The sequence below is a fragment of the Somniosus microcephalus genome, chromosome 25 (assembly GCF_052327205.1).
Source record: "Somniosus microcephalus isolate GS21.2 chromosome 25, FLI_Smic_1.0, whole genome shotgun sequence".
NCBI lineage: Eukaryota > Metazoa > Chordata > Chondrichthyes > Squaliformes > Somniosidae > Somniosus > Somniosus microcephalus.
Window position 1 is genome coordinate 24252828 of NC_141011.1, and position 25676 is coordinate 24278503.

Consider the following 25676-nt stretch of genomic DNA (forward strand, 5'->3'; position numbering starts at 1 on the left):
CCATCACTGAGCTCTATGCTGAAGCCTTTTCAACTATAAGCTCCCCTGGAAGATTTGAAAACCCACAAGATTAAAATTCAATCAAATCGGATTAGACAGCAGTTTGCCATGCGGCAGATTTTTTTTTTTTTTTAAAGTCTGAAAGCAATGGAACAGATCTAAACGCCCAATTAAAAGCATGTTTGGAATGACCTTAACACAGAATTTCCTCCCGCTACCTCAAGGCCAGATCAGCCCCATTAAGTCTTCTATTTGGATCAGCATCACGGAGAGACAGGGTTGGGATGTGGTGTTCTGCTTCAGCACCCCCCGCCCCCACCTCCTACTGTGTTTTGGAAGGGGCAGTCTAGAGGTCTACCTTGTGCTGTAGTATTACAATTATTCAACTGTTCAAAATGCAATTGCTACTTTTCCAGCTAAAGCATTACACACACATACTTTACAGTTCACTGCAACATATAAGCCCTCAATATTAAAAAAAAGTCACTTTTAAAAAATTTAAACACGGCAACTATTAAAATTCATATAGAATGGCAGTTTTTAGGCATATGTTAAATATTAGTTTTACCTGGGATAGGTCACTCGTCCCTAAAAGTGATACCGAACAAGCCAAGTTCTGCCCGCACTTTTACGGCGAAATATAACTTCTGCTCATTATAAAGTCACAATGAAGGCCAACTTTCAGGCCTTCCGCAGGCTCTGGCACTTACCTGTTAAACAGAGACTGTGATTACGTCCGCAAGCTACTGCAACGATTGTCTGTTCTTTGAGGGCCTCGATGAGTTTGGGGACCTCGCCTCGCTTTGTGTCTCCGTGTCCAAGCTGACCTTTCTCCCCTCGACCTAAGAGAAGTGAAAGGACAAAGGAAAAAGAACATTTTAAAATGAGCCTGTAGTACACACCGTGCAGTGCTACATTAGTCAGACAGCAAGCTATATTGGCAGGATTAACAGATGCATTTCCCACAGTGCACTCAAGATGCGTTGAACTGATTCTTTGCAAATTTATTCCGACTACTAGGAAAGATAGCAGTTTGCACTCAGTTATGTAACTCGGTCATTTAAATAACTAGAACTGGTAAGGCAGCTCAAAACCTTGCAGATCAGCCACAAATATGAAACGGAGGTGTACGGAGGATTATGAAAGGGTTCAATAGGGTAGACGTAGAGAAGATGTTTCCACTTGTGGGGGAGGCCAAAAACAGGTTATCATAAATACAAGGTATCACTAATAAATGGAATATGGAATTCAGGAGAAACTTCTCTACCCAGAGATTGGTTAGAATATGGAACTCGTTACCATAAGGAATAGCTGAGGCAAACAGCATAGATGCATTTAAGGGGGAAGCTAGATAAACACAAGGGAGAAAGGAATAGACGGTTATACTAATAGGGTTAGACGAAGAGGGGTGGGAGGAGGCTTGTGTGCGGCATAAAGGCCAGCATGGACCAGTTGGGCCAAATGGTCTATTTCTGTGCTGTACATTCCATTTCAGTCACTGCAAACCACTCTTAACAAAACACATGCCAGGTCGCACAACAAGACAGAGAGGCATGAGCAATTCAGCGTCTTCCAGGACAGGAAAGACGATGGGAACAAAACCACAAGTCAAGTCTTCCCTCCTGCCCCTCACCAACACGGCCCAAGTCTCTTTCAGCTTTATGGTAGTTAAATGCTAGAAGTTTGGAAGTGAACAGGAAGTACTTGTATGCAAATGTGATAAGCAAATTTCTGTTACCCAGTCAGTAACTGACTTTAGCTGATTCAAGCAATAAAAATTGGAAGCCAATCAGGGTGCGGAAAGTGCCCAAACTCAAGCCAGCTGCATTGCTCTTTCCAATTGCTCTTGTTCAGTTGCCAGCCACTCACCCCAGCTCCAGAGCTTCCCCTCCGTTGTAATGATGAGATTGTGAGCAGCACATGACCCCGATGACACTGTCCGCACGCGGATTCCTGAGAGACAGCCGTAACGATTCGGGCCCCACAGATTCTGCCCCAGGTTGCGGTATGCAGCTGAAACAATTAAAGTGAGTTTAACTACGAGTCATTGCAAAATATACATTAGAACAAAGCAATGCTACATAATTGCCTGTTTGACATTTCATCATTTGCCCACCAGAAACAGAAAATTGCTGGCACCGAGTTTACAGTAATTAACAGACTTTTGCAAACTTTCCGAGGTCACCTAAGTTGTACCAGCTTGTATGCCAAAATCCACCTTGTTATCTCTACTGACTGATGCTCAAGGTGCATACTGTAAATAAAATGAGTATTTAATGAAAACAACAGGCAAATCAACCTCCACTAACTGCCAAATGGAAGTGGAGTTCTCTGCTATACAAGTCTACTCTTAATTTGAATTATCCGTTAATTCATATTTTAAGCATAAAACACCTGCGATGTTTTGATTAAATTGCTTAATTTGAATAGCAATGCGGTAATCTGGATACTAAGGGACTCGAGCGATATGGGGATAGTGCAGGAAGGCGGAGTTGAGGTAGAAGATCAGCCATGATCTTATTGAATGCGGAGCAGGCTCAAAAGACCGAATGGCCTACTCTTACAAGCCTCTGCTCTGGGAGAACGCAGCAGATAATGATGGTTCCATTGCAGGTTAAAGATCCTTCCATCTACACAGTTACAATTTCAGTAAACTGCAACAATGGAAGCAATCTGAGGTGATGAATTAAGAGTATGCGTGTTCACACTTGAGGCGATCAGTACCAATATGCCAGGAGGACACAGACATGGATGCATCTTGGGAAGTGCAGCGTCCTACCTTGTTGCTTAGGAACTTCTTTACGACCAATCAAGTCCCAGTTTGTGGCTCCACAGATAAGAAGCTGACCTTTGTACTTGGATCCTTCCAGTTTCTGTGGGAAAACATTAAAAACAGAAACAGAACAAACATTCAGAGTGTGTGAGATTACAAGAGCCAGTCACAGCGTTCATTAAATTCCAGGAGAGCAGGAACAGGGCAACCACACTCCATATTCCTTGTGTGGAAGTTTGAGAGGTCCAATAGTGCTGGGTTTTAAAATAAAAATTACATATACAGCTGTGATGGACATACATCAGACCTAGCACAGGATTTCCCAGTCCGTTAGCGTCATTAGATGCTTATTGTGATGCAACGCCTCTGACAAGGACAGAACAACATAAGAAATAGGAGCAGGAGTCGGCCAATCGGCCCCTCGAGCTGCTCCGCCATTCAATAAGATCATGGCTGATCTGACCGTGGCCTCAACTCCACTTCCCCGCCCGCGACCCATAACCCTCGACTCCCTTATCGTTCAAAAATCTGCCTATCTCCACCTTAAATATATTCAACGACTGAGCCTCCACAGCTCTCTGGGGTAGAGAATTCCAAAGATTCACCACCCTCAGAGAAGAAATTCCTCCTCATCTCCGTTTTAAATGGGCGACCCCTTATTCTGAAACTATGCCCCCTCGTTCTAGATTCCCCCACGAGGGGAAACATCCACCCTGTCAAGCCCCCCTCAGTATCTTCTATGTTTCAATAAGATCTCCTCTCATTCTTCTAAACTCCAATGAGTCTAGGCCCAGCCTGTTCAACCTTTCTTCATAAGACAACCCCTTCATCTCAGGAATCAACCTCGTGAATCGTCTCTGAACTGCCTCCAATGCAAGTATATCCTTCCTTAAATAAGGAGACCAAAACTGTACGCAGTACTCCAGGTGCGGTCTCACCAGCGCCCTGTAAAGTTGTAGCAAGACTTCCCTACTTTTATACTCCACGCCCCCTTGCAATAAAGGCCAACATCCCATTTGCCTTCCTAATTACTTGCTGTACCTGCATGCTAATTTTGTGTGTTTCATGTACAAGGGCCTCCAGATCCCTCTGTACTGCAGCATTTTGAATTCTCTCTCCATTTAAATAATAATTTGCTTTTTTATTTTTCCTACCAACCTCACATTTTCCCACATTATACTTCATCTGCCAAATGTTTGCCCACTATCTTAGCCTATCTATCCCCTTGCCAATTCTGTGTGTCCTCCTCACAACTTGCTTTCCCACCTATCTTTGTATCATCAGCAAATTTGACTACAGTACACTCGCTTCCTTCACCCAAGTCATTAATATAGATTGTAAATATTTGAGGCCCCAGCACTGAACCCTGTGGCACCCCACTAGTTACAGTTTGCCAACCGGAAGTGACCCATTTATCCCGACTCTCTGTTTTCTATTACGTTAGTCAATCCTCTATTTTTGGTAACAGCTCGTTCTGCGCGTCCCCGCCAGCCCCCAGAAATAGAAAGCGGAGCGAACAAGTACAATAGAAATCTTAAATTCTAGCTTATTTATAGGTTTATATAGTGGAATGGGAAAGTGTAGTGTAGAATTACATAGCATTTACAGCACAGAAACAGGCCATTCGGCCCAACTGGTCTATGCTGGTGTTTATGCTCCACACCAGCCTCCTCCCACCCAGTATTGCTACTGGTTGCACAGAAAAAAAACTAGATGCCAGAAATCTGAAAGAACTGACAAAAGGTCCACCCCCGAAATGGTGACTCCACAGATGTTGACTGACCCATAAGTGTATCTAGCATTTTCTGTTTCTGTTTTGTGGCTACTTACAGCTTTTTTTTTTTTTATAAAAACAGGTCAACATTTAAGCAAGTCACCTGATTATGTTTGGAGACAATCAGAAAACCACAATTTTCTGTATGTGCCAAGGTCGAGAGACAAGGCTTGCCTGACTGACTGACTGACCGACCGACCAAGAATAGAGATCAAAAAGCAAGTTAGTACATCAGATTGCAACAGATTACACGAGAATGTTCTTTACAAAATTGGCACATCAGAACCTCCCACATGCCTCCTGCTTATGACTTCATCTGCATGCCAAAACCTCCGTGACAAGCTTACTTTTTATTTTACACCTGCCGAAGAAAAACTCATTAAAAAAAATAAAAATCAAAATATTTATCAGCCCACTTCTGTGGGTTTATTTCCAGCAACTGCTTCACAACAGTAATGAAGGCTTTCCATGAGCCACTGATCAACCTAGTTCCCTCAGACTGAGACACAGGAGAAAGAACCCCAGCACACAGGCATGTCTTAAATGCATCCAGTTGTGCTGTAGATGACCTGGGAGGGAGCACAAAATGGCATGCTGAAGAGGGACCGTTATTCTGCATTTAAAGCATTTTTATTGTTAGTGCTGCCAGCTCCCAACAATACATGACCCACTCACCTGGCCGCACTGCCGGAGGCGAATGCAACTATGCATGCAAGTGCGAGACTTTGATGGGTCTTTCCATTTCCTGCTGGCTCCAGAGACCATATACCAAATCAGATTTAGTAAGTCTGTGGCCTGATGTCATACAGAAAACACCTACAGCAAAACTTGCCTTTTAGTAATATATATATTAAAAGACAGCAATGGAAGGGAATATAACTACATTTTAAAAAAATCATTGTAAAGCAAGGCTTGTTTTCAGAAGTCATTCCATAAAATGTTTGACAGGATGGAATTATATGGCTCATCATTAACTAACGGTAATGCGATCTTCAACCTGCTATAATCAAAAAAAAAAATCACTAATATTCAAAAAAGGACTTTTCTATTAATTTAGTCCTTCCTTTGCCCATGTTAATCCACTCCACCCCCGCTGCAAGAATTCTCACTGTTTTGCGCATATGCCTTATTGCAGACCACACAATAATTGCAGATACAGACCTTGAGGGTCATGCATAGTTACACAGTTCTCCACATTATTGTACAAGATACTCGGTGACAGGGTAGGCGGTCCTTCCAAGTCAGGATAGGCTGGGAGCATATGGGGTGGGGGCTGTTTCGCAGACATTGGGTTGAGGCACCACTGGGGCTCATCTCTTTAGTAGTCAGCCCCAGGATTACTCTGGTTGTGGAGGCTTGGCGTGGTTGCCCGAGAGGCAGGCCTGCAGGAAAGGGTCCCATTCATCTTAGTGTTTTCCCCAGCAAAGTGTGCAATACTGGCTCTGATTTTGCCCATACGTTTACCGCTGGAAGCATTGGGTTGTACCACACGGTGATGCTGCATCTTGCTGCCAAGGAGATGTGCACAAGCCTATGAGCGGCCGGAGTTCCTTGACCTACTGGAAGCTGGATACAGGAAAGTTGGGTCATTTCACCCAATACAACTACATCTGCCACCGCCAGGGCTGACGCTTCCGCCAAGAGCCTGCAGTGTTATGCGCCATAAAATCGAACATAGACCAACCCCATTCGCAACTGGCTGCCTGCAGTTGCGAAACTGCTCCACAGATACACCTCGACCATTCACACCAAGCAACACCGAAAACTTGCGTGACTCCTTGGATTGTGACTTGGGTCACCACCTCTCAGGGTCCCGGGCCGAACCCTCATGCCCTCCACAAATCTCATTCCGACAAACTACAGATTCCACCCAACTAATAGCTGAGCGCTTACTCCTACTCTGTTCAAACCAGTTTAAAATCACAGAAAAGATCCAAAATAAATCAAACCAGGCAAATTTTGTGAAGTGTCTCTGTGGAGCTAGGAGACAAAACCACTAAGAGGGATAGTTCAATTGTCACAGTGCCCAAGATGCAATGCAAAGGCAGGGTGTGAATACTGAAGGCTTTTGATACAAGAATATATTTTTTTTTTTAACATCGATAGAAAAGGAGAAACCCAGTCACATGATAAGCAACTTTCAACAAAAAATGAAGGCTGCTAATTGTTGCATTTTTATGTAGAGAACTATCACGAACTTAAAGAACAATGTTGAAGGTCACTGCTGCAGAGATGTATTCAAAACAGCAATGGTGTGCACCGCTCATTTTACCCGCCTCATGGGAACAGTGCCTGTTGTGATGCTCAGAGCTGGGCCACATCATTTCTAATATATATATTTATTCCAATAACTTTTTTTAAAAATCAGGATGATATAGCCATCCCAACATCTCAGAGATAAACTCTCTAACTCTGCGCCATATAGAACAACTACTTGTATTTTTAGAACGCCTTTAACTTAGTAAAACGTCCCAAGGCACTTCACAGGGGTGGGTTATAAAACAAAAAAGTTGACACCGAGACACAGAAGAAATTAGGGCAGATGTTTAGTCAAAGAGGTGGGCTTAAAGGAGAGAGGAGAGACAGAGGTTTAGGGAGGGAATTCCGGAGCTTAGGGCCTAGGCAGCACGACCGCCAATGGTTGAGCGATTATAATCAAGGGTGCTCAAGAGGATAGAATTAGAGGAAGGAAAGGCCCATGATCCCAGATGTCTCCCGAATAAATAAGCGTTCACGCGTGTGAAGGTAAAAATCAGAGAGTCATCAAATATCTTACTGACACTCACTATCGAGGCTCGTACATGAAAACTGGTCAATTAGGAGAGGTACCAGAGGCCAATCACCACACGTGGAGCCGAGAAATTTGGATGAAAAAAACCCAAAGACTTTAATGAAAGAGTTTGCCACTTTTGCAGCTTCTGGGTTTATGCCTGACCGTCAGCAAAATTTGGGCAAGTGATCAACCACTTTGTCCTGGAATGTCAGAGCCAGAAGAACTCCACAGTGCGACATCACATACAACAAATTAAAAAAGGGGAAGTCAAGTCTGGAGGTGCCCATTTTGTTTAAAGTACTGCCTCATTTTAGAGAAAAATATTGCAGTATTTTTTTAAATTTATAAACTGAGCACTGCAATACTCCAGGATCAGATTTCCCTCCCCGCTAGGCCACTTTGTACTGCCACCAACACCATCCTTATGTAGCTCCATTGGAAACAAAGGGAGCTGCTTCTTCAGGCTCCTCAGAGAGCTGATCCGGAGACGTGGGACTCCGGGGAAACCCAGATACCGGCTGTTTCAGTGTCCAGTGCAAACAAAAATACAGAACAAGCGACAACTTTTTATGTTTCTTCTCCTCTGCCAAACATGATGCCCTTAACTCCCAAATGCTGAGTGCATTTCATTACAAAAAAAGAGGAACTGTACAGGACACCAGGTGCAATTGTTTTGGAAAATGCTGCCACATTTTAAGTCTATGATTTCTAATGCACGATATACAACATACAAGCTAGAATGGGATTTATGCCGAGCTAAAAGTTGCACAGTGAAGTGCCTCTCAGTTTCCCTCCAAGATTTGGATCATTGCTCCTAAACTTTTCTCTCATTCATCCATCCTAAGCTCCAAGTGTGCTTCCTAACATGCCTTGCCTCCTCCTCAGAAACCACACGGTGTTGAAATCCAGAAATTGTCATGGCACCCTCTCACCCATTCAATTCACCCTGTTGCAGGGCCTCAAAACTGTAGAGCTCCATACCTCCCTCAGTCTCCCTGTCCTCCTTGGGGCTGGATCACAGCTTAGTGTTACCTAACCACCACTACTTGATTTAACCTCATCTTCTCTCCAACTTTGGATTCATACAGACAAATATAAATCTTGCGTACAACACACAATTCTGCAGGTGCCCTGCTGGTTTATAAAACAAACAGATTTTTTTTAATTATTATTCGTTCCTCGGATGTGGGCATCGCTGGCAAGGCCAGCATTTATTGCCCATCCCTAATTACCCACGAGAAGGTGGTGGTGAGCCACCTTCTTGAACCGCTGCAGTCCGTGTGGTGAAGGTACTCCCACAGTGCGGTTAGGGAGGGAGTTCCAGGATTTTGACCCAGCGGCGATGAAGGAACGGCAATATATTTCCAAGTCAGGATGGTGTGTGACTTGGAGGGGAACTTGGGAGGTGGCGGTGTTCCCAGGCGCCTGCTGCCCATGTCTTTCTAAGTGGTGGAGGTCGCAGGTTTAGGATGATGAACATCTCCCAAGTTCTGACCAAGGTCTCCACCAGAAAATTCAACCTAACCTCTCACTCTTTAACTGCATTTTCAATAGATAAGCTCCAACACGTTTTACTGTTCTTAGCCCTGATTTGCAGCAGTAGAGGTTCCCCCCTCCTGTGGAAGCACATTTGTTGCCCGGGGCTACGCGGCTGATTGACAGGCGAGGGCCGCGCGTGCGCACTGAACCGTCTCCGCCACCGGAGAAATGGCGGGAAATTAGAGCAGCGGAAACGGACGAAAAAAATAAAAATAATCTTTTTAAAAAGTTAATAAAAAAATAACCGTGACTCCTAACTACAACACCCGAAAAAAATTTTTAAAAGGTAAAACCCCGAGAGAAGTAAGGAGCTATTAACGGAGAGTTTATTTTTTAGGAAAATAATGAAGTAAATTTTTTTTTAAATCGGTAACTAAAAAATCCATTAAACGTTCTCCTCTCTCGTGCGCCTCCATGGGGAAACCGCGGCGTGTTTGTCGGAAAGCCTCCCGGGTTGAGCCTCTCGTGGCGCCGGTTTCAGACCGCCGATTGCGGCCTAGTCGAGGGGGGGGAAAGCCCGAGTCCCCAGCCCCGCGGCCGCAAACGGAGCCAAGCCCCGAGACCGGGCCTCAATCTCCTCTAAACCATCCACACAAAAAAAAACACCTTTCAAATAGAGGACGGAAGGCTCAAGAGTTTAAAGTTATTTATTTATTCTCTCTCTCTTCACCCACCCACCAATCCTCCTCCTCCTCCTTCAACTCGCTCCCGTGTCCGTCTCTTTGTTTCGAAGCGCGGAGCTGGGCCGCGGATTGAGAGCAAACAAAAAAATCCCCTCCCCACACACAAAGTGGTAAAAATAAAGCTGTTAAAATGTGAATAAAACTAAAAGCTGAGGTAAAGCGGCCGAATTAAAGCCTCTAATTCCTCTTTTTAACCTCGGTCCTCTCGAAGCGGAAAAAAAAAATCCAACCCGGGGCTCGGGCCCGAAATTTAAAAAATAAAATCAAACTTAAATAAACCGGCTCTTGCTGAATTACTTTTGCTTAAAAACATTTTTTTGTTAATTTTTAAAAAGGGGAGGGCGAGAGGAGCCGCTCTGCGGGGCCGGCTTCTTTGTTCTAGGCCTCGAAACATTTAAATTTTAAAAAGAAAAAAGTTGTACTCTTTCTCCCCCCCCCCCACTCCCTCGGCCGTCTCTAAAGTTTAAAATGTTCAAGAAATGTCTTTAAAAATAAAACTTTTGAAAGAAGAGGGAGTGAAAAAGGGTACTTTCTGAGAGAAACCTCTTCCTAGGAGGTAAGTTTTAATTTATTTTATTCCCGTTAGTAAAATGGGTTGAGGGTTTTTTTTTTGTTTGGTTGAAACAAAAGTTGCCCCCGCCAAGCCCCGAGCTTTCTTACTATTTTTTCCTTGGTCTCCTCCGGCTCGTTGACGGTCTGCAAAGCGGGTTTGCCCATCTTCTTGCCGGGATTCTCCAGTTCCAGCTCCTCTTCATCGCTGAAGTCTCTTTCTCTTTTCCTTCCACCTTTCATTTTCTTTTTCTCCACCTTCTTGCGAGGCATCTTGTCTCGAGCAACAACAAACAAAACAAAAAAGAAATCCCTAATTTTTTTTTTAAGTAGAAAATCGTGTCTTTTAAGCAAAAAACTCTTTTTTTCTCCCCCTCCTCCTCGCCAGATGATTAAATATCCACCAACTTGATTGAAAGTCACCAAATTCTATTTTTTTTTGCTGAGTTTTTTTTGTGTTGGGTTTTAAACCCTCAGATTTGTCTCCTTTCTTCCCCTTTTTTCCCTCAGACTCTGCCTTTTTATTGATCTGAACAATAGATCTCTGTGTCTGAAACAAACCACGTGGACCCGCCTCACATCTGTCTGCCTCTTATATTATATATATATTATATTCTAAATAATTAAAGCATCAAACTTCCGCCTTTTCCTCCCTCCTCAAAACCCTGCACCAAAGTGCGTTGCTGATTTTTTTTTCTTTGCCCCGTTCTCAGCTCAACTTTAAGTACCTGGATTCGTTTAATTGGGAAGAAATGATGTGTTGTTGCAAATGTGTTATGGGGGAGGGAGGTTGGGTTATTTTCTGTAGGTTTTTTTTTAATTCCAGCCCACCCGCCGTTAGGTTAAAATGTAAATCTGCCCCCGAGTCTGTGACATGATGTGACAGCCCTCTATTCACAATCAGTCGTGGACACACAACTCAGGATGGAGAGCCAGCTTTTACAAAAGAAATCCCTGAAAACTCCTCAGACATTGACATCTGCTGGCTGGGAGAGGCCCTTTAAACTCAGTTTTCATGGTTTTTAGATGGTTAATTTCTGGTTAAATGTTATTACTTTTATTTCCTGGAAAGAACAGAATTTTTTTTACATTTTAATTGGATTTTAGTTAAAATGGGGTGGGATATTAGTGTTAGAGGAATGAAGTGATTGGGGGATATAGAGCTGGAGATAATCGCACTGATCAAGTTCAAGTCATGTTCCACAAATGTTGTTTTCTTGAAGCCAATTCGCCCACCTCCTGTGTAGTCATCAGTTGGTCATTAGATAACTGATAAGGGATAAGGAGGACTTGAGCCTTCAGTAGCCAGGCAACAGATACATACCATCAATTCAACATATGTGGCATTATAAACAGCATATCACACAAAAAAGTGTTCATGCCTTGGTACCATCTTCTTAATTGCAGTGTGGACACATACTATACCCTAGTCATTTCACTTACTAGATTTGCAGCAACAACTGCTTTCCTCTCTCTAATCTAATTGTGGTAGTCACAAAACCCTGGATACAAGGCCTAACTAGTAAGATATGGTTTTGGGTGCTCTACAGATGTGTTATTATGGGTTTGCATAGTTCAAGAGGCCATCTTGAAGGTATTGATTGGAAGATACAAGGGATGTGTGTCCCAGTTTTTAATTCATATCAGTACCTACTGTGGATGGAACTTTAGCCTGGACACAGTCTTTCAGGACCATGCTGAAATGGGACGAAGGGTGCATTGATCTTATCTTTTTGCAATGTTAACCAAAGCCCTAATGAATGTTACGTTTGTGGCATGTAAGACATGGTCAGAACTCAGGCATACAACTGGACCTCAGAGGGCGGGTTTGGAGGTGGGTCGGCAGCGAAAATCGGAAAAATTGTCGGTTGGCTACGAACCCACCTCCAACCCGCCCCCCTCGCTAATTTCGTACGTATCGGGTCAGCCGCTCCCGAACTGACCCGACACCAAACGGCGGGACAGGCAGTTAACAACCTGTTAAGTGCCTTGCTAATCCTATTTTAATATGCGATTCCGATTTTGGTGCTTTTGGCTCCTGTTTCCCGTCTTCCGAGAAACATGCCAGCTGCAATGAGTTGGGTTTCTCGAGGACATGATTTGTTGTCGGTTGCTGCAGCCGCTTAAAAACGCTCCTGCAACATGGCTGACATTCAAATGCCACAACTTTATTGTTGGAGGTTTGGGATAAGATTTTGCAACTCTACTGACCTTGTGACTGTTCAAGCTGACAGCCATCTGCAGTGTGACCTGATTAGCATAACCTCAGGCCACTTCGACTGCGCTTGCAAGCTTCTTGCCTCAACTGAATTCTATAGCAATGGTATGGGAACCATTTACATCCTCTCAACCTGGTCGTCAGATTCGGAGGAAGAGCAACCGCGGCAGCACCACAACCAGCCACAACACCAGCACCAGGAGCGCCAACCTCCTCCTCACCCACCTGATGCTGCACAGGGCAGAGAGCGTCAGCGCAGGGCTGCACCTTGCCGTAGGAGATACCCCCATCACAGGGTTTACAGGCAGAGGATCAGCTTCCTCAGCATGACTGAGCAGCAGTGCCAAAGGAGGCTGAGACTTTCGAGAGACGTAGTCGTTGACATCTGCGCAATGCTGCACCAACACCTGGAGCCCAGAGGAGCGTGTGGACACTCCTTACCAGTGACTGTCAGAGTCACCACCGCACTCAACTTCTTTGCTTCGGGCTCCTTCCAGGGATCAGCTACAGACATCAGTGGCATCTCCCAGTCGGACGCACACACCGGCATCACACAGGTTGCCGATGCCCTCTTTGCAAAGGCACGCAATTACATCCACTTCTCCACTGATGTGTGATCACGTGTGCGGTAATGGTGCAGGGTGTCATAGACTGCACACATGTGGCCATTAGGGCCCCCTATCACAACCCAGCTGTATTTGTCAACCACAAGGGATTCCACTCCCTGAACGTCCAGCTGGTGTGTAACCACAGGAAGATCATTATGCATGTTTGCGCTAAGTACCCTGGCAGTTGCCATGACTCCTTCATCCTGCGCCAGTCTACTGTACCTCAGCTCTTCCATCCGCCAACCCAACTCTCCGGATGGCTACTTGGCGACAAGGGCTATCCCCTGAAAAAGTGGCTTATGACACCGATAAGGAGGCCAACAGATGAGGCTGAGGAGCACTACAATCTGAGTCACTTATCCACCAGTAGCATCATTATTATCTTAATGGCAAGAAACTGGAAAGTACTGAAGTACAAAGGGATCTGGGCGTCCTGGTGCACGAAACTCAAAAGGTTAGTATGCAGGTGCAGCAAGTGATTAAGAAGGCCAATGGAATGTTGGCTTTCATTGCTAGGGGGATAGAATATAAAAATAGGGAGGTATTGCTTCAGTTGTACAGGGTATTGGTGAGACCGCACCTGGAATACTGCATACAGTTTTGGTGTCCATACTTAAGAAAGGACATACTTGCTCTCGAGTCAGTACAAAGAAGGTTCACTCGGTTAATCCCGGGGATGAGGGGATGGACATATGAGGAGAGGTTGAGTAGATTGGGACTCTACTCATTGGAGTTCAGAAGAATGAGAGGCGATCTTATTGAAACATATAAGATTGTGAAGGGGTTGGATCGGGTGGATGCGGGGAGGATGTTCCCGATGATGGGTGAAACTAGAACTAGGGGGCATAGTCTTAGAATAAGGGGCTGCTCTTTCAAAACTGAGATGAGGAGGAACTACTTCACTCAGAGGGTGGTAGGTCCATGGAATATGCTGCCCCAAAAAGCTGTAGAAGCTACATCATTACATAAATTTAAAACAGAAATAGACAGTTTCCTAGAAGTAAAGGGAATTAAGGGTTATGGGGAGCGGGCAGGAATTTGGACATGAGTCTAGGTTCGGATCGGTCATGGCCCTGTGGGTAGCGGAGCGGGCCCAGGGGCCGTGTAGCCTGATCCTGCTCCTATTTCGTGTGTCTAATTCTGTTAGATTCAGGAGATGGTTCTGTGATAGTGGATTGGCGGTTAGGATCAGATCAGCCATGATCTTATTGAATGGCGGAGCAGGCTCGAGGGGCCGATTGGCCTACTCCTGCTCCTATTTCTTATGTTCTTATGTTATTATCATCAAGCAAACCATCGGCTTGCTCAGAATGTGCTTCCGATGCCTGAACAGATCTGGTGTTGCGGGGCCGAATGTGGCCAATGCAGCCGCACGCGACCACATTGCTGGCCATCTGGCAAGGGAAGCACTCATCCATGCCAGATTCGCGTAGGTTTACGCTTCAAACACAGGTGGCTGGCAGATGGAGATGACTATAAGGCCGACATTCTCAAAACCTCATGCATCATCTGTCCAATAAACGGTGGTTTCCGCTCACTCTCACACCATCATTATAAATGGAATTAGCCCTGAGCCCTCACTCTTGAACTTCCATTTCCCAGAACACATGGGCCAGAACCTCAACTCTTTGCCATCACTTTTGTTCAATTACATCACAAAAGGATGACACTCGATATTTAACAACACTATAAAACACCCAAGTGACTACCCTTGTGACTATTTGTGCTTAAACTTCCTCTTACGCGTGCTCCTATGTGGTGCTTCCCCCGTGGCTTCAGCAGATGTAGAGGCACCTTGCTCACTTTGGTGCTGCGCCTGCTTAGATGCCTTTGGCGGGCGTCCTCTGGGTTTGGGAGCCTGTGAGGGCTCCTCCACAGTCTGCTCTTCCTGCGGCTGTGCAGGGGCTGAGACGGCCATCTCAGTTGGGTGAGGAACCTGGGGCTCCGACCGAGGGCTCCGCAATGGCACGGTCGTGTGAGCGCTTGGAGAGGAGCCCACACTTCCTTGTTGTCTGTCACCAACATCCCTCTCATGGGTCACCCGCACTTCACTGCTAGCAAGTGGCTGGAAAGCAAAATGCTGCACCTCTGGGGCCATGAGGACTCGTCTCAGTACTGACAGTCCTCATAACAGGGACGTCCATGTACCTCTGGTGTCTCTCCTCAATAGCTGCCAATCTATCCTCCATAGCAGACCATCTATTTAGAAGAGTCACCATGTTCTGTTGAGTGTGGCGACTTATGTCCTCCAAGGAGGTTGCCACCCTCTCCATGGCGGCACGTTCATGCGCCATTGCCTCCACAAAGCCAGTGCTAATGTTAGAGATGGACTCCTCCATTCTCTCCACACTCTCAGTTACTCTGGATGCAAACCCTGCACTTGTTCCTGGAGTTCCAGCACCGTTCTCTTTCCGGATGGCCCCAGAGGCACAGCGTCTACATGCAGCTGAGCTGAGCTAGGAGAGTCCTGCGACCTCCGACGAGGACTCTCCACTGCTGTCGCTGTCTGCAGCATCTGCTGATGCTCGCTTGTGAGCTGTGACACACCAGATGACAACACTACTCTATGTCGCGAAGGATCCCTGAGGTGTGTGTATCTGCGCTGGCGCTGGGTGCGCTGAGTCCTGGTGACGCTGCTCCCTCAGAGGCTCCAGGTTCCTCTGAGGATTCGTCTGGATCTTCCTCCTGGACAGTGGGGTGGAGGGCTCTTGATGGTCCTGTGGGAGAGTAAAAGTATGAGTTAGACATCAGATTTGGAGGTAGCAGACACATCCTATTGTGCAGATGATCAGAAGTCAATCTCTATGAGCAACATATGCCATTGCAATCAATCATGAATTGTAAATGCGAGGGATGAAAATGCATTCTGTCACCAGCTTCCTCTAATGCGCTCGTCTCTCCGTCCCCCACTTCCAGCTCCTCGCCACCTCCCATGATAGCGTGAGTTAATGTGGCGAGTGATGGTGTGCCTCCTCCTGTCTTGGCTCTCTCCCTCTTATTGTGGGCTATCTTTTCCTGCAAGGAGCGACACAAGTGGAGTTTCAGCGAGAGTGATGGAGTGAGTGTGAAGAATCCATAAGGTAGAATCTTAGAGGGAGGCCAGGATGGAGTGAGGTGGCAAGAGGAAGGAGCCTCTCTGTGCGTTGTTAATTGTTGTCATTGCATAACAGTGAGAGCGAGTGTGAGGGCTGCATAGCAGGATGGTGAAGTGATTCAGTACAGAGAGAGCTAGAAAGGTAAGGATGCAAGGGAAGTAAAGGTAAGGTGGGATGTGGAGGAGCAGGCTGACAATGCAGAGTGCTGGTGATAAGAGAAGGGAAGCAGAGTGAAGGTCAGTGTGATGTGATACTCACTTTTGATGTTCGGACAAGATCATTGAAGGGTTTGCGGCACTGGAGCCAGGTGCGTCCACACAGCGACCTTGCGCTGACCTCCTCAGCTATCTCCAGCCAGGCTGCCTTCGTCTGTTGAGGAGGCTTCCTGAGGCCATTGGCAGGGAACAGAATGTCCCTAGGCCCTCTTCCCCCCTCTACAAGAGCTTGCAGGGAGTCATTGAATCTAGGAGCAGCCTTCTTGCCTGTGGCAGCACTCATGGTGATCCTGGCCCTTTCCAGCTGCAGCAACAACGAGAAATGTGAGGCTGAGGCTACATGGAGCCCTTAAAAACAAGACCTCATCAGTGCAGACCAACACACCCGCTCCAAGTCATTGCAGCAGGCAGCGCGCACGGCGGGATTAATTGGTCCAATTGAGCCAAAATGGGAAATCGGGAGCAGCTGAAACCGGCAGCGGGACAGAAACCCGCGCACCAGGCAAGCCGACTCCAACCCGCCTCCTCCATTAAAATCGAGTCCATTGTGTGAGCTCCAGCACCAAGCTGTGAGGGGGATTTGTTGCAAAAAGGAAAGCTTGTAGGGAGAGAGGCTCTGAATCACACCAAAATCATTGAATACCCTGGAGGGGGAATCACCCCACAGCAGATAAGCCTCTGCCAAAGCTGCTCACATGAGAACCTAGCGAAGAGTAAGCCTGATATGTGGCATTTGCCTTGGACATCAGGAACAGTAAGGTGGCTGGCACGTCAGAACTATCCTGCAGAGGTCCTTTCTCCATGTTGAAGACATATGTCCATTATCTAGCTGTTGAGGAAATTCTGAGATTCAGGGTGACCGTTGTTGGAAGGTGTTTTCTGGAGGCCAATTATATGAACGTGTGCAGTATCTTGGTACACCAATGGTCAACAGACCACCTCTTGGTATTTTTGTAATTAGTTTCCTCTCTGCACCTGTTGCCCACAGAATAAAGGAGTTGAAATTCCTCCTAACAATTTTAGCAAAAAAAATGAATCCCACTTTTTTGCTAAAATTATTGTCGGGATAAATTTAGTTCCCAAAGTTTTCACTTTCCTCTGCTGTAATTTTTAAAAATGTTTTGCCTCTTTTTTACTCTTTCAGTTTTATCCTTTTCCAGTTCTCATCCTTCCTTTATCTCACTACATTTGCTTTCACCTTTTCAGCCTTACAGGAATTTCTCCCTCTCTTTATATCTGTTTCCTTCCTGCCTTCTCCAAGTTTTATATTTGTCTCTTTTGTTGCGGTGTTTCCCTCACCCCTCGGCTCCTTATTAATGCTTTCTTCTCATCTCAAGCTTTCATGTGAGCAGTGAAGGCTCAATGTTTTCTGGTCTTGCTGTGAGCCACACACACACACCATGGAGAACAGCCAGAGCTTCCTTCCAGAGGACTTTCTACGTTGCACTGACTGTCAATCAAAACATCTGGCTTCAAATGCAGCCGCGTGTGCGGAGGGAAGTCTTGCTGGCACCACTAAAAAGAACTGTGCCTATACCATATTGTGTGAAAAGTTAGAGATTCAATCTAGCTAGCAACAGCAATCTCCAGCCACCTATGGCTTACAGGTGAAACTCTTCCATATTACTGCTCCGACTGAAACTATTTGCATAATACAGGCACAGTTTTATTCCCATTTTCTTCTATTCTCTTCTAATTCAAGCTTTGTTCTGTTTCTTGCTCCCTGGCAGCAGTCCAAAACTGCGGACCAAGTGGCCATTCTTCATCTGCGAGGCTACACAGTGAGTCTTGGCAGGCTCTTTGACCATGGATTAGCCCAGTCCTGCTCTCGCCCGATATCCAAACACACAAATGCCGATGACACCTAACTTGGGGGGGTGGCAAACAGTGAGGATAATACCAATCGACTGTAACAGGACATAGAAAGGCTAGCAGAATGGGCAGACGTGTGGCAGATGGAATTTAATACAGAGAAGTGTGAGGTGATGCAATTTGGCAGAAGGAACAGGGAGAGGCAATATACACTTAATGGCACAGTTTTAAAGAATATGCAGGGACAAAGAGACCTGGGAGTTAATGTGCATAGGTCCCTGAAGGTGACAGGACATATTGAGAGAGTGGTTAACAAGGCATATGGGATCTTGGGCTTCATAAATAGAGGTATTGAGTACAAAAGTAGAGAAGTTATGTTGAACCTTTATAAAGCGCTGGTTAGGCCACAACTGGGGTATTGCGTCCAGTTCTGGTCACCAAACTTTAGGAAGGATGTGAAGGTCCTTGAGAGGGTGCAGAGGAGATTTACCAGAATGGTTCCGGGGATGGGGGATCTTAGCTACAAGGACAGGTTGGAGAAGCTGGATTTGTTTTCATTAGAGCAAAGGAGGTTGAGGGGTGATTTGATAGAGGTGTACAAGATTATGACGGGTTTGGATAGGCTAGACGGGGAAAGGCTGTTCCCACTAGTTGATGGTACAAGGACTAGGGGACACAGATTTAAGGTTTTGGGCAAGAGATACAGGGGGGATGTGAGGAAAAATCTTTTTACACAGCGAGTGGTGATGACCTGGAACTCGCTGCCGCTGGAAGTGGTGGAAGCGGAGACACTCAATGTTTTCAAGGGGAGACTGGATAGGCACTTGAGGGAAATAAACTTGCAGGGCTACGGGGATAGAGCGGGGGAATGGGACTGACTGGATTGCTCTGCAGAGAGCTGGCACGGACTCGATGGGCCGAATGGTCTCCTTCTGTGCCGTTATGACTCTATGACACACAGTTTCCAGCATGGAACCGTTGGATGTTGCTCAAATGGGGAACGCCTGCTGATTTTCTTACTTCCTATTTTAGTCCATGAGCACTGATGCCAATTGTAGTGCCTCACCTGCCACCTTGACCTTATCAGCTTATTTAGGTCAGGGTTGAAACCTGGGACCTTTTGATCAGTAAATGGTTGCATATTGCAGGCCAAGACCTAAGTGTGCTACTGTCCCCTCTTTATGTTCGGCGATTGGGGGCCATGTGGGAAGTTCCACTGTTCTGATATTGTACCATGACATCAAAAGAAGGATCATGTTGCCACCACGACAGCACATTTACTGGGCCCAGAAAGGCCAGCGACAGTCAGGCCTGGTACAGAATGGAGCTTTCTGGCCACCAGTCTTAAAAAAACAAAGCCTGGTGAGTTTACCACGCTGTTGTTGGCGGCTGCAGGAGACCCACGCTTTGGGAGCCCGTGGCACAAGACCAACGTAAAAGCAACTTGCGTGATTCAATGTTATTCCAGGGGGCACATTTACCTAGCATGTGCTGTGGCTTTCAGCAGAGGAAGAGTAATGGCGGGGGTAAAATTGGAGGTGAACAAATGAGGAAGGAATGATGTAATCTATGTATGTTATTACCATGGTGACTATACAAAACTGTTTTACTTCGGATACCAAAGTGTTGTACATAAATGCTTTTATATTGGTGTTTGGCACCTGCCTTTATGGCACACTTCTTCTTGGCCATATCAAAATAAACCTTCTGGAATTTTTTTAGACTTGATGATAAGGAAGGCCCATTTTTCAGGGTGGTTTCCTGGCAGCCACTAGTCTTATTGGAGCTAATAAATGAGCTTCGGCAGTGACATTTAACATTGACGTCATCATTCATCATTCTCTTGTCTTCCTAGCAACACATGACCTTGCATCACGGTATCCCTAATCCGCACCGGCGATTTGGCTAAAATGTCATGGTCAGCCCCTGTAAGTACATAGAATACTGGGCCTTCATAGTGCGGCCAGTTTACAGGTAGACCAGCTGCACCTTGCAAAATAAAGACAGGAAAGCAGCTCAGTTAGCTCGCTGTTTCTCGAGACCCGGGCTGTGATGTAAAAGCAGCTTATGAAAATAAACCTGCTGATCTTTGAATTGGAGATACCGAGGTCTGTTTGTAAAATAACTTTACTTGTGCATACCAGCGAGCAAAATTAGAGTTTGTAATAGAGATGATGTATGCAGCTCTCTCTTTGAGTGCAGTGTTGATAACACTTAACACCTGGTTCCAAACTGATTTACAGTCAGCAAAATGGATGTGGAAAATGGCCTCGTTGCTTTTGGAACCATACTCCAACAAGAATCGGCACCTTCAGGAGAAGTAGGAAGAAAACTGGAAACAAAAAAATGTGTAATTCTTTCGGTCTCTCTTCTGCCTCCCCGCCCCAATTATTTCCTGTCTCAAAGCTAGGTGGGACAGTAAGCTGTGAGGAGGACACAAAGAGCCTGCAAAGGAATATAGACAGGTGAAGTGAGTGGGCAATAAGGTGGCAGATGGAGTATAACGTGGGGAAATGTGAGGTTGTTCACTTTGGTAGCAAAAATAGAGAAATAGAATATTTTTTAAATGGTGAGAAACTATTAAATGTTTGGTGTTCAGAGAGATTTAGGTGTCCTCGTACAGGAAACACCGAGAGTTAGCGTGCAGGCACAGCAAGCATTTAGGAAGGCAAATGGCATGTTGGCCTTTATTGCAAGGGGGTTGGAGTATAAGAGTGAGGAAGTCTTACTACAATTGTACAGGGCCTTGGTGAGACCACACCTGGAGTACTGTGCACAGTTTTGATCTCCTTATCTGAGGAAGGACATACTTGCCTTGGAGGTGGTGCAACGAAGGTTCACTAGATTGATCCCTGGGATGAGAGGGTTGTCCTATGAGGAGAGATTGTGTAGAATGGGCCTATACTCTCTGGAGTTTAGAAGAATGAGAGGTGATCTCATTGAAACATAAGATTCAAAGGGGGATTGACAGAGTAGATGCTGAGAGGGACAGAATTAGTCTCCACTTGGCGAGGCAAGGATTAATCAAGGATAGTCAGCATGGCTTTGTCAGGGGGAGATCATGTCTAACCAATTTGATTGAATTTTTCGAGGGGGTAACTAGGTGTGTGGATGAGGGTAGTGCAGTTGATGTAGTCCACATGGACTTCAGTAAGGCTTTTGACAAAGTCCCACATGGGAGGCTGGTCAAGAAGGTAAGAGCCCATGGGAGCCAGGGCAATTTGGCACATTGGATCCAAAATTGGCTTAGTGGCAGGAGGCAGAGGGTGATGGTCGAAGGTTGTTTTTGTGACTGGAAGCCTGTGTCCAGTGATGTACCGCAGGGATCGGTGCTGGGTCCTTTGCTGTTTGTAGTGTACATTAATGATTTAGATATGAATGTAGGAGGTATGATCAGTAAGTTCGCAGATGCGACGAAAATTGGTGGAGTGGTAAATCGCGAGGAGGGAAGCCTCAGGCTACAGGACGATATAGATGGGTTGGTTAAATGGGCAGAACAGTGGCAAATGGAATTTAACCCTGAAAAGTGTGAGGTGATGCATTTTGGGAGGACTAACGAGAGGGAATACACAATGAATGGCAGGACCCTAGGAAGGACAGAGGATCAGAGGGACCTTGGTGTGCATGTACATAGATCCCTGAAGGCAGCAGGACAGGTAGATAAGGTGGTTAAAAAGGCATATGGGATACTTGCCTTCATTAGCCAAGGCATAGAATATAAGAGCAAGGAGGTTATGATGAAGCTGTACAAAACGCTAGTTAGGCCACAGCTGGAATACTGTGTGCAGTTCTGGTCGCCACACTATAGGAAGGATGTGATTGCATTGGAGAGGGTGCAGAGGAGATTTACCAGGATGTTACCTAGGCTGGAGTGCTTCAGCTATGAAGAGAGACTGGACAGGCTGGGGTTGTTTTTCTTAGAGCAGAGAAGGCTGAGGGAGGACCTGATTGAGGTGTACAAAATTATGAGGGGCATAGATAGGGTAGATAGAAAGGAACGTTTCCCCTTAGTAGAGAGGTCAATAACCAGGGGGCATAGTTTCAAGATAAGGGGCAGGAGGTTTAGAGGGGATTTGAGGAAAAACCTTTTCACCCAGAGGATGGTTGGAATCTGGAACTCACTGCCTGAAAGGGTGGTAGAGGCAGGAACCCTCACAACATTCAAAAAGCATTTAAATGAGCACTTGAAATGCCATAGCATACAAGGCTACGGACCAAGTGCTGGAAAATGGGATTAGATTAGACAGGGCTTGATGGCCGGCGCAGACACGATGGGCCGAAGGGCCTCTTTCTGTGCTGTATAACTCTATGACTCTACAACTAGGTTGTTTCCCCTAGCTGAAGAGTCTAGAACTAGGGGGCATCATCTCAGGCTAAGGGGTCGGCCATTTAAGACTGAGATGAGGAGGCATTTCTTCACTCAGAGGGTTGCGAATCTTTGGCATTCTCTGCCCCAGAGGGCTGTGGATGCTGAGTGGTTGAGTATATTCAAGGCTGAGATCGATAGATTTTTGGACTCTAGGGAATCAAGGGATATGGAGATTGGGCTGGAAAGTGGAGTTGAGGTCGAAGATCAACCATGATCTTATTGAATGGTGGAGCAGGCTCGAAGGGCCGTATAGCTTACTCCTGCTCCTAATTCTTATCTTCTTATGTCTCTGTCATTATATATCTCACTTTTTTGATTGCGGTTAATTATGTACAATTCTGACTGATTTTAACGGATATTGATTCATAATTTAAAAATATGGTTTAAAACCTGGAGAGCAGATTATTCTGTGGTTGGAAATGATAGCACAAAAGTTGGCCAAATTCACAGATAATGGCTCGTAATTTGCGGCCCCTATGGGTGCATAAGAGGTGCATACACACCCGTAAGGGCCGCGCAAGTTCTGGGTTTTCACGTGTGAAGCGCATGCGCGCAGCCCCGGAACTTGCAATCTGTCAAGAATTTTCTTGATGGATCCAACGCATCCCCAGGAAAAGGGCATCTGCAGGCGGACTTCTGCCTTGCAAATGCCCGTGAAATTCTTACGCGCAAGAGTTTAAAAAAAACATTAAAATAATTTTTTTTCATCATTTATACATTAAAAAACCTGTGGAAAAAGTTTATTTTTAGTCCCTTTAGAACATTTACATTTATTTTTCAAAAAATTAAATTTTTGTTTTAAATATTTAATTAAATGACATTTTAATTAATTTTAAATATGTCATTTAAAAAAAAAATTATTTGATGTGCAGGTGTATTTTTTGGGGTATTCCCTTTCATGCTTATGGGGATTCCCTTCTTTTATTGGCTGGGCTGGCCCATGTGATCCCAGGGGCGAACCGCATGCGCCCCTGAGATACGTGGGCCTCTACCCGCGCGTACCCGGAGAGGCCCAGGACTGCGAATCTATGTGGCTCCTGGACCACCAGGTATGCGGGCATTTTATTTGCGGATCGGAGGCATCTCCCCGCGGGAAGCCTCCAACCGCAAATTCAGGGCCAATAGGTCCCGGCAGACTGGAAAACTGCTAATGTAACACCCTTATTTAAAAAGGGCAGTAGACAGAAGGCTGGAAACTATAGACCGGTTAGCCTAACATCTGTGGTAGGTAAAATTTTGGAGTCCATTATTAAGGAGACAGTAACAGGACATTTGGATAATCATAATTTAATAGGACAAAGTCAGCATGGTTTTATGAAGGGGAAGTCATGTTTGACAAATTTGCTGGAGTTCTTTGAGGAAGTAACATATAGGGTGGATAAAGGGGAACCAGTGGACGTAGTGTATTTAGACTTCCAAAAGGCATTTGACAAGGTGCCACACAGAAGATTATTGCTTAAGATAAAAAAATCACGGGATTGGGGGTAATATTCTGGCATGGATAGAGGATTGGCTATCTAACAGAAGGCAGAGAGTTGGGATAAATGGTTCATTCTCAGACTGGCAATCAGTAACTAGTGGTGTTCCGCAGGGGTCAGTGCTGGGTCCCCAACTCTTTACAATCTATATTAACGATTTGGAGGAGGGGACCGAGTGTAACATATCAAAGTTTGCAGATGATACTAAGATGGGAGGGAAAGCAGTGAGTGAGGAGGACATAAAAAACCTGCAAGGGGACATAGACAGGCTAAGTAAGTGGGCAGAGATTTGGCAGATGGAATACAATACTGGAAAGTGTGAGGTTATGCACTTTGGCAGGAAAAATCGTAGAGCAAGTTATTATCTTAATGGCAAGAAACTGGAAAGTACTGAAGTACAAAGGGATCTGGGGGTCCTGGTGCACGAAACTTAAAAGGTTAGTATGCAGGTGCAGCAAGTGATTAAGAAGGCCAATGGAATGTTGGCTTTCATTGTTAGGGGGATAGAATATAAAAATAGGGAGGTATTGCTTCAGTTGTACAAGGTATTGGTGAGACCGCACCTGGAATACTGCGTACAGTTTTGGTGTCCATACTTAAGAAAGGACATACTTGCTCTCGAGTCAGTACAAAGAAGGTTCACTCGGTTAATCCCAGGGATGAGGGGATGGACATATGAGGAGAGGTTGAGTAGATTGGGACTCTACTCATTGGAGTTCAGAAGAATGAGAGGCGATCTTATTGAAACATATAAGATTGTGAAGGGGTTGGATCGGGTGGATGCGGGGAGGATGTTCCCGATGATGCGTGAAACTAGAACTAGGGGGCATAGTCTTAGAATAAGGGGCTGCTCTTTCAAAACTGAGATGAGGAGGAACTACTTCACTCAGAGGGTGGTAGGTCCATGGAATATGCTGCCCCAAAAAGCTGTAGAAGCTACATCATTACATAAATTTAAAACAGAAATAGACAGTTTCCTAGAAGTAAAGGGAATTAAGGGTTATGGGGAGCGGGCAGGAATTTGGACATGAGTCTAGGTTCGGATCGGTCATGGCCCTGTGGGTAGCGGAGCGGGCCCAGGGGCCGTGTAGCCTGATCCTGCTCCTATTTCGTGTGTCTAATTCTGTTAGATTCAGGAGATGGTTCTGTGATAGTGGATTGGCGGTTAGGATCAGATCAGCCATGATCTTATTGAATGGCGGAGCAGGCTCGAGGGGCCGATTGGCCTACTCCTGCTCCTATTTCTTATGTTCTTATGTTAAACATGCGAGGGGTCAGTACAGTCAGTTGAAGTAGTCAAGGATTTACTGTAGGACACAGACAATATCTGCAAGTGAGAAGCACTATGGGAGATGGAATTCAATATAGATAGGTACAAAGTGTTAGACATTGAAATAAGAAAATGGAGACATAATTAATGAATGAAGTTCTGACGAAAGGTCTGCATCTGAAATATTAACCTGCCTTTTCTCGCTACAGATGCTGTTGGATCTGATCTGTATTTTAAGTTCTTCTGTTTTCCGCCACAAACTCCGTTCCCTAGTCACCAACTCTATCCCTCTCCTTGGCAACTATCTGAGGCTGAACCAGACTGTTCACAACCTTGGCGTCATATTTGACCCTGAGATGAGCTTCCGATCACCATCACTAAGACCACCTATTTCCACCTCTGTAACATCGCCCGTCTCTGCCCCTGCCTCAGCTCATCTGCTGCTGAAACCCTCATCCATGCCTTTGTTACCTCTAGACTTGACTATTCTAACGCACTCCTGGCTGGCCTCCCACATTCC

At 45.5% G+C, this 25676-nt stretch overlaps 1 protein-coding gene across 1 annotated transcript in view; it reads right to left on the bottom strand.

Annotated features, from left to right (window-relative positions):
* Positions 1–10973, bottom strand: part of rcc2 (regulator of chromosome condensation 2) — a 40701-nt gene extending 29728 nt beyond the window's left edge. Inside the window, exons 1-4 of the mRNA XM_085966905.1 lie at positions 10203–10973; positions 2780–2873; positions 1870–2013; positions 711–842 (exon numbers count right to left, since the gene is read on the bottom strand). Coding sequence (XP_085823031.1) covers positions 711–842; positions 1870–2013; positions 2780–2873; positions 10203–10364 — 532 coding nt within the window. The 5' untranslated portion in view covers positions 10365–10973. The remainder of the gene's footprint in view (positions 1–710; positions 843–1869; positions 2014–2779; positions 2874–10202) is intronic.
* Positions 10974–25676: the final 14703 nt, after the last annotated feature.